This window comes from Cyprinodon variegatus, unplaced genomic scaffold, assembly GCF_000732505.1.
Source record: "Cyprinodon variegatus isolate N-32 unplaced genomic scaffold, C_variegatus-1.0 Scaffold16, whole genome shotgun sequence".
In the NCBI taxonomy this organism is placed as follows: Eukaryota; Metazoa; Chordata; class Actinopteri; order Cyprinodontiformes; family Cyprinodontidae; genus Cyprinodon; species Cyprinodon variegatus.
In genome coordinates, this window is record NW_015150469.1 from 1,726 (window position 1) to 12,995 (window position 11,270).

General features: G+C 36.4%; 2 protein-coding genes across 7 annotated transcripts in view; one reads left to right on the forward strand and one right to left on the reverse strand.

Moving 5' to 3' along the window:
• Nucleotides 1-1,972: 1,972 nt before the first annotated feature.
• Nucleotides 1,973-7,056, reverse strand: LOC107092154 (DAZ-associated protein 2-like). Its single transcript, XM_015386476.1, has 4 exons — nt 6,921-7,056; nt 4,686-4,804; nt 4,340-4,588; nt 1,973-4,254 (listed from the first exon to the last, which is right to left on the reverse strand). Exons 1-4 carry the CDS (start codon nt 6,931-6,933, stop codon nt 4,126-4,128), a joined length of 510 nt encoding a protein of 169 aa, XP_015241962.1. The 5' UTR covers nt 6,934-7,056; the 3' UTR covers nt 1,973-4,125.
• A 2,155-nt stretch (nt 7,057-9,211) lies between these two features.
• Nucleotides 9,212-11,270, forward strand: part of pou6f1 (POU class 6 homeobox 1) — a 15,477-nt gene continuing 13,418 nt past the window's right edge. For 3 of the 6 annotated variants that reach the window (XM_015385396.1, XM_015385361.1, XM_015385386.1), the window contains exons 1-2: nt 9,212-9,526; nt 10,163-10,247. Coding sequence is in view for 4 of the 6 variants with exons in the window: in XM_015385361.1 (XP_015240847.1) it covers nt 10,194-10,247 (54 nt within the window). In the remaining 2 variants the exon portion in view is untranslated. Of the gene's footprint in view, nt 9,527-9,585; nt 9,894-10,162; nt 10,248-11,270 lie in introns of those variants that run through there. The other 3 variants (XM_015385404.1, XM_015385369.1, XM_015385378.1) reach the window with 2 other exon arrangements.

The window sequence follows — 11,270 nt, forward strand, 5'->3', positions numbered from 1 at the left end:
ATGAGAAATAAATGGAGCCAAGGTCACAAGATGAGCCTAGGAAACACTCAGAGGAGGAAAACTAACTCAGTGGATGATCATGAACACACTGTTTCCAGGGGGATACATGGTAGTGGCAGCTTCATGCAGCGGAGACACTCCTCTTCAGGGGATTCACGAAATCCTGAAATAAAACCTGCAAGATGCTAAGAAAGACTCGCGACTTTATGTTCTAGAGCTGGAGTGTCAAACCGACTTTTATATCAGATCACCTTGGCATCAAGTCTCTTAAAAGGCCGGTTGAAGCTGTCCAAATAAACACTTGATTTCATTGGTTCATTAATAGAGAGCACATTGTTCTGCCATTACAACTTTGCTGCTATTTATTATTCAGTTTAACCACTTTAAAATAAGATAGACCTCTATTTTCTGACATTTTTTAACTCTTGATGGCCAGATTTAAGCCACAGGACACAAATTTACCAAATGCTCAAGGGCTTTCAAGTTGGGAGGCAAGTATATTCATCTAAATATTTTACAGGTGAATGAGGCATGTACCTGCTTTTAAAATATCATTTTCCAAATATTGGGTTTATATAAATGTGCTCTGCTTTACAAAGATTGATTTTTTTCCCCTTTTTATTAAAACAGGAAGCATGTTTAGTAACGGAACATTGTGTACATTTTAGGGGGAAGTATTTTCTTATTTTTAAATATGGTAAAGAAATAGAATTTAATATACAGTTCTTGGTGAGCATTGATTGTTTGATGTGGGCTCTCGTTCTCAAACACTCTCCTAAGTAGGTTAAGAGGGTCGGATCTGTCACTGAATGAGTCATGTGAGCCAGAGCGCTGCTTTACGACAGTCTGCTCCTCCACTTTTTACACAAGCTAAAGGTTGTTGTTAGTTAACCAAACTGCTGTAAAACTCACCTCATCAGACATATTTTTGCTTCTCTGATGTAGGATTAAAGCTTGAAAAAATAAATATATACAGTCAAGTAAAACTATTTGAAAGAGGACCTCCCCTTTAAGGATCAGTGACTTGTTTTTGTCTTTTTCCTAACTTGTTATTGTTGAATGCATGTGTTTCCTTTAGTTAGTTCACCCTTACACCTGCTGCCAAATTCCAGTGAGCCTGAACTGATGCAGATTAGCTATTTAAGGGCTCAATGGTCCACTGGCTCTACCCACTACAGGGTTCAGGATGGTCCTTAATATGGCGGACCCTCTGAGGGAACGGACAGATGAAGAGTTAGTGCTTAGGGGCCTCTTTGGGATTGGGCCCTATAGACAAAGATGCAGAGTAGCCAGCGGCCTTTAAAGGAGCTAAACTTTGAAGTTACAGTTCTAGCGCCCCTAGTGGCTAAAGGTTACAGTGTCGCTTAACTTTTAATTTCATTGGCAAAAAAAACATCACAAAACCACAAATAATGAAGAAAATCCTCAGATGTTACTCGTTAACATAAGAAAGTTTTTTACTATTCTACTAAAAGACTGCACAATGCATACAAGAACAAACTTACCACATTTCAAATTTCCAAAATAACCTTTATTCTAAACTTACATTTTAAATTTTAAGTTTAGTATAAAAAAGTTAAGTGCACCTAAGTTCTTTTTTTTTTTTTTCAATGTATTTCACCTTCAACATGTCTCAGCCAACTGTAGTGACACTCATCTCCTTTAGTAATCTTAAAAGATAGAATGTGTACCAAAGTATGCCACATCACTTTAGTACATACACCTATTTTACAAAATATTGTAAAGAGAATCCCTGAACTATAAATGTCCATAATCCTTCAACAAAAAACGTCCCGTTTGCTGGCTGTGGTTGGCATAGCATCTACTGTTCAGCTCAAAGTTTACAGCACTTCATATTGCTGGAATGAAGCCACTATTATGCTGCTTTACAATAGAAGCAGAGATGGAAAAAAAGGAGAATACATCAGGATGGAGTTACAGCTTTAAAGTTTTGATCGCTGTGGTCTTTTTCTTTTTAAGCTAAGCTGCCTGAAATAATGGCAGGGTTTTTAAAATTTGAATTGAGGCGAGTGCAGAAGAGGTTTCTCCGTCACATCGAAACAATAAAGCAGATTTCCAGAGCGACGATGCAGGATTTTACTAATATTTACGTTGCGTAAATTAGCCACAGCTATTAAAACTTTATATTGTGTCGGATACCCAGAGACACTCATTCACACCACAATGATAAATGCTTACAAATATTAATTTTGTGGCATCCATAGAGACAACATGTCTAGCTTCAAATACTTTATTTCTGATTGACTCCAAAGATGCTTGAAAGCATAAAAAAAATGACCAAAATAAACATGCTGACAGTCATGTAGCCTCGTTGCATACACTCCCAGGCTTTGCAACAACATGGCACATCTTTACATAGATTTTTTAAGGAATAAAAATGGACTCAAAACTGTTGAAAGAAAAATTGTCACAGCTTTTTTTTTTTTTTCAATTTAAAAAGTCATGAAAACAGAATGTAAAGAGATTAGCCCCTTTTGTTTCTGCAACTCCTCAGTTTTACTTAGCAGTGCATTTCAGATAAAAAGTACATTAGCAAAAAGGTGCAAAGTATGCAGCAACTCAAAGATGCAGGTGACCCAAACAAAAAGACACTAAAAGAAAGAAAAAACTAAAAAAAAAAACTATAGTCATGGCAGACTGAAGGCTCTAAAGGCCAATGGTGGCACAACTTCATGTTCAAAGATATTCTGCTTTTATTTAATTTTTTTTAAACTGTGACGATTAAAATTTAAAGTCACAATTTATTATAAATGCATTGTCTGCTAGATCTTTGGTACAACCAGCTCATTGGTTATACTGTCAAATGTGTTTATTACCCTAACTGCTCGTCTAACTCACTCATGATATTAAAGAAAAAACTAACTGAAACAATAAATGAATTCTTACGAGATGGTTACAATCTTCTAAAATTAATTCGTTTTTAATATATATATTTCTATATATATAATTAAATGTGTAAACAAAAATCAAAAAACCCCAAAAGCATAACTCTGTAAATCTGAATAATAAATGCGCAGTGATAAACTCTGGGTATCCGACAGTGGAATAGAAACGGGATACATAAAAAGCTAAAAATGTTACACCAACCACTCCTTTCTATTTGTCTTACTATTTGGATTTACTTTAAATTTCTTTCCTTTAAGTTTACTGAAGTTAAGTTGCTTCGCTTCAGGGTAAACCCCCGGTGCTCTTTTTGGCACTCGACTATGTTCATCTACAAGTTGCCCAACAAGGTACAGTAAACCACTTAAGATATTGCATTAACTCTTTACTTAAAGACATTTTTTTTTTTTTTGCTTTAAATTAAATTTATTTAATTTACAACTGATTGAAATGGAACAATCTCCCAGACAGTTCATTGTGCAACAAATTTATTGTGTTTTTTTTTTGATACTGTGCAAAAAGACAAGACAAATCTAACTAAATGCATCTAGGATGCTGGTTCTTTTTTTTCTAGATATATAGCAGAGTTAACATTCCCTGACCATCATACTGGTATTTACACAAAACTAGTACACTCCTAATAATTCAACTACACTAGAGAGTTTTTAAAAACAACAAGTGGAGATTTCTTTTAGTTTGCGCTTTGCGACTTTTTAACTTTGTTTGCGTTTTACTTTCACCATAAAGCAGCTAAACTATATAATGTAGGTCTGTTATTTTAACATTTCAGCTAAGTAGTTGTACAGGAATACATGAATATCTCAGTCTCATTTGTGACCATTGGATTAAAGGAGAATATCTCTCCTGAGCAGAAACAGAAGCCTGAAAAAAAAAAAAAAATAATAATCAAACAGTCCAATCTGGGGCAACCAAAGAATTTTGATCCAGTAAATAATTATGGAGAGATTTGCATTTAAAATCTGTAGTTTTTTTTCCTCTCAGGCAGTGAGAATTATCATTTAATCTGTAGGTCAGAAGTGGAGTACTGTACCTTTAACAAGGGCTCTAAAATATTACATTCCGTTAGGTGATATCAGTATTGTGGCATGGCCAAGCAGCCTGAAGAGGAAGGCGTATGGAATAAAGAAGGAACTGGGGAATCATCTGGGATGGGGGCACGGCTTAGGTATGAACCGGGAGGGCAGTAGCTGTTAGCTGTTGTTACCAGATGGTATAACCACCACTGGATCCACCCAGGAAGAAGTTATTCTTGCGCTGCGTCATGACAACATTGGCGCCCTGCATGGCAGCCAGCTGAGCCGCGTTAGGGGGGTGTCCAGGAGGTGGGGGCTAGAAGAAGAAGAACAGGGTCAGGTAGACAGTCGACCAGCATGGATAACGTCTAAAAAAGGGGACAACATATATGAACACTCACAGGGATGGAAACGCTGCTGCCGGCTGTGAAACGGGTTCCAGCATCAAAGCCTCCTTCCACCATCATGGTTGATCCAGGTGGGTAAACGGCTCCCATAGGGTAGTAAGCCATGGGAACATTCTGGCCCATATGACTTACTTGCATGTGGGGCTGCATTGGCATGTAGACCTGATGGCCAGGGTAGGGAGAGGACATCTGGGGCACCTGACCAGGCACCTGAGGTGGAAGCACATATCTGGGCTGGTATATCTGCACACAAACACAGATGGAACATAAAAATCAACACTTAGAAAATAAATTTAAATTAGTTTTTTTTCCTTCTTCAGCTTCAAAAGGCACCAATTACCTCAGAATATGCAGGGGGGGTGTCTGTGTAAGGAGGTGCCTGAGGAGACATTTGCATAGCAGGAGGGTATACAGGTCCAGTACTCTGTTGAGGGTACACAGACTGCTGTGGATATGAACCTGCAAAACAACACACAAAAAACTAGTTAAACTCAGAGGACTAACAGAAAATGCCCACATTACTTATTTATACTACTTTGCTTTCATGCTATTTGAATTAATTTTAGTTCTGACTTCACACGTGTGTTTCTTGGCACAATTTTTTGATAAGAAACTTAAAATCAGCTTTCAATTCAAAGGTACGCTTTTAATCCCTAAGGGAAATAAAACGCTATTAAAACTCAAATATTTGTTTAGCTGCAACATCAATGTTTAATTTCCCTTTGGAAATTGAAGGTCAGGACAAACTGAACAAAAATGACCTTCAAAGTGAAGTAGTATTAAGAAATTATACAACTAACACTTGATAACAGACATATACACCCACAAGATCAAAATCAATTAGAAAATCAATAAATTAATAAAGTTATGCCACAACCTGACTTGTTCTTTAGGCCACTAGCTAAAGCTGATAATCAGCTAACCAGGCTACTACAGCCTCACTACTAGAACAAACTAACCAACCAACTACTATCTGCTTGTTATATGCATGTTATTTTAGAAACAATGGAATAGGGAATATATCGTCCTGTGTAGGGCAGCAGCAATCCATTCTTTATTAATCTTTTAATCTATTGATTATTCTTTCAATTAATTTAAAAAGAAATACTTTCATTAATAAATAAACATTTGGAATGTAGAAAAATGGGTTTTATTGCACATTTACATGAATTGTAAATGGCAAAAACATGAAAAAATATAAAATACACAGAGAAATAAATGTTATGATATATTTATAATAAAAAGACTGAATAATAAATGGAAAATGTTTAGATGTTTTTGTCTTAATGGCTGCTATAAGTTAAGTATTCTTTCAGCAAATGGCATTTTTTAAGAGTCTGTACCTTTACTCTAGGTACAATTTGATTCAGTTATATAACAACTTGACAAATATTTTAAAAATCATTCATCATGATTAATCGTTTCATGCTATTAGATTTGTTTTATGCAATGCGACTTTAATTTGGCAGCATTATGTATTTTTTATTTGGCTTAAGATTTTAAATAATTTCATTTAGATCGTATACACTAGTGTGTTATTAGATCATGAGAATATCAAACCTTAGCGATAAATTATTTAAAGCAGTGACTAAATATGACATTAAGGTTCAATTTCGCTGTTTATTTCAGCCAAATCAAACCACCAGGGTTTTATGAGGAAAAAAATTATTAAGTGAAGAGGTTAAACTCTTTAATTGGATTAAATATAGCAAAAAAAAAAAAAAACAAGTAGCATAAATATAAAAGTACAGAAACACATTAAAATCAAATAGTGAATATAATTATATGAAAAGCAAACTACAACTTTCTATCCATTTTATTGTTGCTTTACATAATGTATTCATATTGCTAATATTAAATAATCATCACCATTTATTTTAGTCAATGCATTTTAGAAGGTATGGAGACCATTTATCTGTTTATTGACTTCAATTCACTTCTAATGCAAACAGAAACCTGTGATGTTAAATTAATAAAAATAGCATTTAAAAAATCTATTAAATAGATAACAGATTAAAATATTTGATTCTTTGTTCTTGATTTCCGATAAATCGAAACTGTAGGACAGAAGACGCTTAATTTAATGTGAAAGCAAAAACAAAACACCAGCCCTTTGTTTAAGGATGTAACCTGTTTAACCTTCCTTATAATGTAAAATTATCAACTAAACGTTTAAAGCAGGTAGAGACCGTGGGATGGCTGCAGTGAAAGGCGGTATAAACTAAAACATTCCATCAGATTGACCGGAACAGAAGGACACTTCCATGTCAAAAACACAACAGCGAACCAAAACAGACCAGTTATGGCAGCTTTGCCTTTATAAAGGACTGTAGCTAAAAACCAAACACGACCCGGTGGGAATTAAATCAAGAACATTACGAAAATAAATAATGTAGGTATGACAGTTTTTCAGACGCCTTTGGATTCAGTAAGTGAGCTTCTCATACGGCGTCAGTTTATTGTTATGTACGTGAAGTCCGCTTTAGATAACGACAGCCCGTTCGGCTCTACTTCCAACGGCAGCGTCGACCGCCGCGCAGTTAGCTGACAAACTGAACACGCTGCGGTCAAATACCTTTGTTATTCATTGTTGTGGATTGATTCGGAGGCTGGGGGACATCAGCTTTTACGGAGCTCTGCGTATCTTGTCTCGGCCTTGTTACAGGTTTCGGATTGACACTTCCTTGTTTCTTCCTGTTGTTGTGGAAGTGGTTACGTCACCCGTTCTTTATCTGCGGCGGCACGCACGCACGGTTCGGTCGCACGCCTGCGCCCCCCTCTGGTGGAAGTGGGAAAGTGTTAAAACAAAAAATAAAACCAAGAAAAATACAAGCCTGTAAAGTAAAAAAATAAGGGAAAAGTGGATAAATGAACAATTCAACAGGGTATAAAAAATGTATTCAACTAAAAAATGCGTAATCAACCCCAAAGATAAGTGTTTTTGTAAGTTGTAGATGTAGGCAGGCAGCGCCTCTGGAGAAGCCTATAATTTAAAACACTGTGTTTCTGTATGACAATCTGATAAAGAGGATGCTCAGGGTTTTCTGCAATGCTCTTCATTTTAGGAATAATTTGTCTGTGTAAAATCACCTCTAGAGATTCTAGAGCACAAGTCTGCAACCTTTAAAATCCAGAGAGCCACTTTTCCCACAGTCCAGCTATATAAAACATTAGCTTTTGATAAAATGTGACCCAGCATTTTTGTTGAATATTTACTATTAAAAAATATGTTGCCCTTTTAAATAAGAAAAAGTTTATTTGTATTTTAAGGGGTGTTACACGAACGCACTCTAACCTTGTTTTTTCCTCTGTCAGTTGCCAGATCAGCTTTAATTATGGGGTTCTTCATTGACATTGGTTCTCCTCTGATTACTTGGATGAGCTGCACCTATGAGCCCTGCATTAAAGGCAATTCGCTGTGATCTGAGAGCTTCTGTGCTCATTCATGCACCTCCATTTTTTTAACTGCTGACTCCAGTGACTGATTCTGGATGATGGAAACTACAGTCTGTTTGTCTATTTCACTAAATTAGTGGTTCTTGCCGCCCTCTGTAAGTTAATTGGGCTTTTATTTGTTTGATTCGATGGTTTGTTAGGTGTTTTGTGTTTCATTTCTTTGGCACAACTATTTGCCTATTATTACTTACAAATGATTAAAATGCAGATTAAAAAACAAAAAACAAAAACAGAATTGCATCTTTCTGTGATCACTATGAACCCGAGTACTTTATTACCAAACTAAATATAAGATAAATCTGCTTCTGTCTATATTGGCCACCTTTCCAGGTTGGACCCTGCCTTTCATCCATAGACTGTTGGAGATGGGCACCAACCCCCCTATGACACTAATGGATAAATGGCAGGAGATTATTGGATAGATTTTTTTTGCAATATCATCTTTTGCGATGTGGGTAATGGATAAAGATTCAACAGAAATGTGATAGAATAGCAAGGAAAAATGTGTTGTTTTTTCTATTTTTTGTAGGCTGTAAATATTCCCTTCAAAAGTTTATATTAAAAAAAAAGTTAAAGAAATCTAGAAGATCAAACTGGCACAAAATACTGTAGGCAAAGATTCTTTAGATACAGTTCAATGAAAAAAACTGGCAATGCAAAAAATCATGAAAATGACTTATATGAATAATCTGCAGTTAAAAAACATCCTATGATATTTAAGATAATTAAATTTTTGTACATAAGCTGGACTTAATAACTTACTGAGCAATGCAGCATGACACAATGCTCAGGTTGCATTTATTATTATTTAATTATAGCATTTATTACATGTTCCATTTATATTTTTCACATGTTAAATTAGCTCAGCACCAATGTTCTTTCTGTATCTGTCTTTTCTTATCCTGTATGTTAAATGCAGTTTACATGGTAAACAGATAAATGCATCAAATAATGCATCGAATAAACTAATAAATAAAAAATAAATCAGGATGCACAGAAGTTTTATATACTTATATTTACCTTTTGACCAGTGGTACCAGGAAATAAACCATTTAATCAAAAGAGAGACTATTTAAATTGGCATTTAAAAGACACATTTTAGGATAGTTCCAAATATTTATTTGGTGCAACATGATTAATATTGCCAATTACTGACTAATGCATCTGTATGTACATTTATAGGGAAGTGCATACATAATAGTGGAAGGTCTATATAAAATTCCAACATAATTGTAAATGAAAAATACTTGAATGCTGAAGATGTATCACTCTAAGATTCTCCCCTAAATATTTATCCCAGCGCGTCAGAAACTCAGCTCGCCTTTTTATGCGGGGTACGTCCCCTTTAAGAGAACCATGGCACCGCTGAAGTCGAGGCAGACATTTTTCAATGCAAGATTTTTTTCTTGCATAAATTATGTTCATGACGTAGTGCAAAAGGACACATTTGGGACAATTTTGTCCGAGTTTAAAGCCTTAGGGGGGGATTCCGGGAGACACCTGGAGGATTTCCTGATGGTGTGAACTGTGGCAGAAAGGCCACCGTCATTAAATATTAAGGCAGAGGAGATCCTAACGTTGCAGCCCTTCTTATCAATGCAAATAGCTGTCTTTTGTGTGCAGTCACAGCGCCTGTCTGGGAGCTGAGATGAATTTCTAATGATGTGTGACTGAAACAAACTGTGACAGAGCGGCGGATTACGGAAAGTAAGCTGCGTTTCCGCGGTAAGTTGCATAAAATAACCGCACTGTGATCAAGCTGGCTGCTGGCGCGGAGCAGCGAAATGGCGAGAGGAAATGACTTTTGGTTAATATGCAATGCTCTTAATTAGCATAATTTATATATTTATGATAAAGAGAGGGAAAGGCATAAAATCGGGTCTCTCGGCGCGTCTTGACAGGATTTCCGTGGGCTGTGAATGGAGCTAGTCCTTAAAAAAAAGTGTCTTTTATTGGTCAGGATGGGGGTGGGGTGCTCATCAACAGCGGCTGAAGTTTTCTGACAGATCCTCACCCCCCCATGGGGGCTTTGCTGCAAGAGACGCACCATTTGTAGCCTTTTTGGAGTCTGCTATGAATTTCTAATCACTTCGTGGGTATTTTCTCCGTGTTTGATCCTGTTTATCTGCAGCTTTTATGCAACACAATATGGCCTGTTTATACATGCAGGCCCCTTTAAATAGGCTGCGTCTACTGTGACTAAATTGGTCAGCAATAACAGATCACATCTCGGTTTTTCTAATTAAAACAGGGTGCAAATGAGGCCAAATGTGGGGAGTTTCTGCATTTTTAAATGCATAATAATTTTAAAGTTATGCGATATTTTTATAATTAGTATTTTTTTTTTATCTTGAATGTCAGAAAGACTTTGTCTGAGGTGGTGCAGCGAGCCATGAACCCCCAGCATCTTCCTGCCAAAGATGCCCCACTCACTGTCAATGAGCAGGTAAAATCTCATCTAAACATCCAGAGGTTACAGATCAGCCTTCTTCTGGAAAAACTATGAACTTTTCCCACTTTTTATCACAATACAACCACAAACTTTGCTGTGATTTATTTGGAAATATTGGCTAAAACATTGACACATAATTGTGAACTTTAAGATTAGATCATACATTTTTTCCTTTATTATTTTTTTTGCAGTGGAAAGTCTAAAAAGTATTACATGCTTTGTATGAAGCCACTATTATCTAAACTACAGCTGTCATTCTTCTGAAGTATGTCTCCTCTAGCATAGCGGATTTATAGACTGAAGTTTCCTTTACCTTTTTGCCAAAGAGCTCAAACTCTTCTTTTAGATGGATGGTATGTGTGAATGCCAGTATTTAAGTCTTGTTGCACAATTAGAAATATGCCTGAGCTTTGACTAGGCCATTCAATTAAAGTCAGTTTATTTATATAGCGCCAATTCACAACACGTCATCTCAAGGCGCTTTACAGTTCACCAGATCATACAGTTAAATTGATTCAAAGTTTTCTATCTAAGGAAAACCAGTGTTGATGGCAGCGGCACAGCTGATATTTCTCTCCAGGATGGAGTCACAGCCAAACAGGAACAGAAGAGGCAAAGCTACTATAAGAAAAAGCAGAGAGAGTAGAATGTTAGAGATTGAACTAACAGATTCTGCAGAATAGGAGAACAGAGAGATAATGAAGCAGAATGATGAAATGGAGGTCCCTATGTCCTCCAGCAGTCTAAACATATAGCAGCATAACTATAGAGATAGCTCAGGATAACCTGAGCCACTCTAACTATAAGCTTTATCAAAAAGGAAAGTCTTAAGCCTAGCCTTAAAAGTAGACAGGGTGTCTGCCTCACGGACTAAAGCTGGTAGTTGGTTCCACAGGAGAGGAGCCTGATAACTAAAAGATCTGCCTCCCATTCTACTTTTAGAAATTCTAGGAACCACTAGTAAACCTGCAGATTGAGAGCGAAGTGCTCTGTTAGGACCATAGAGAATGATCTGAT

Coding starts and splice junctions, on each gene's coding strand:
- LOC107092154 (XM_015386476.1), bottom strand. Junction 4,589..4,685: donor CCCCCCCTGCATATTCTGAG/GTAATTGGTGCC, acceptor GTTTGTGTGCAG/ATATACCAGCCCAGATATGT. Junction 4,255..4,339: donor GCAGCAGCGTTTCCATCCCT/GTGAGTGTTCAT, acceptor TTCTTCTTCTAG/CCCCCACCTCCTGGACACCC.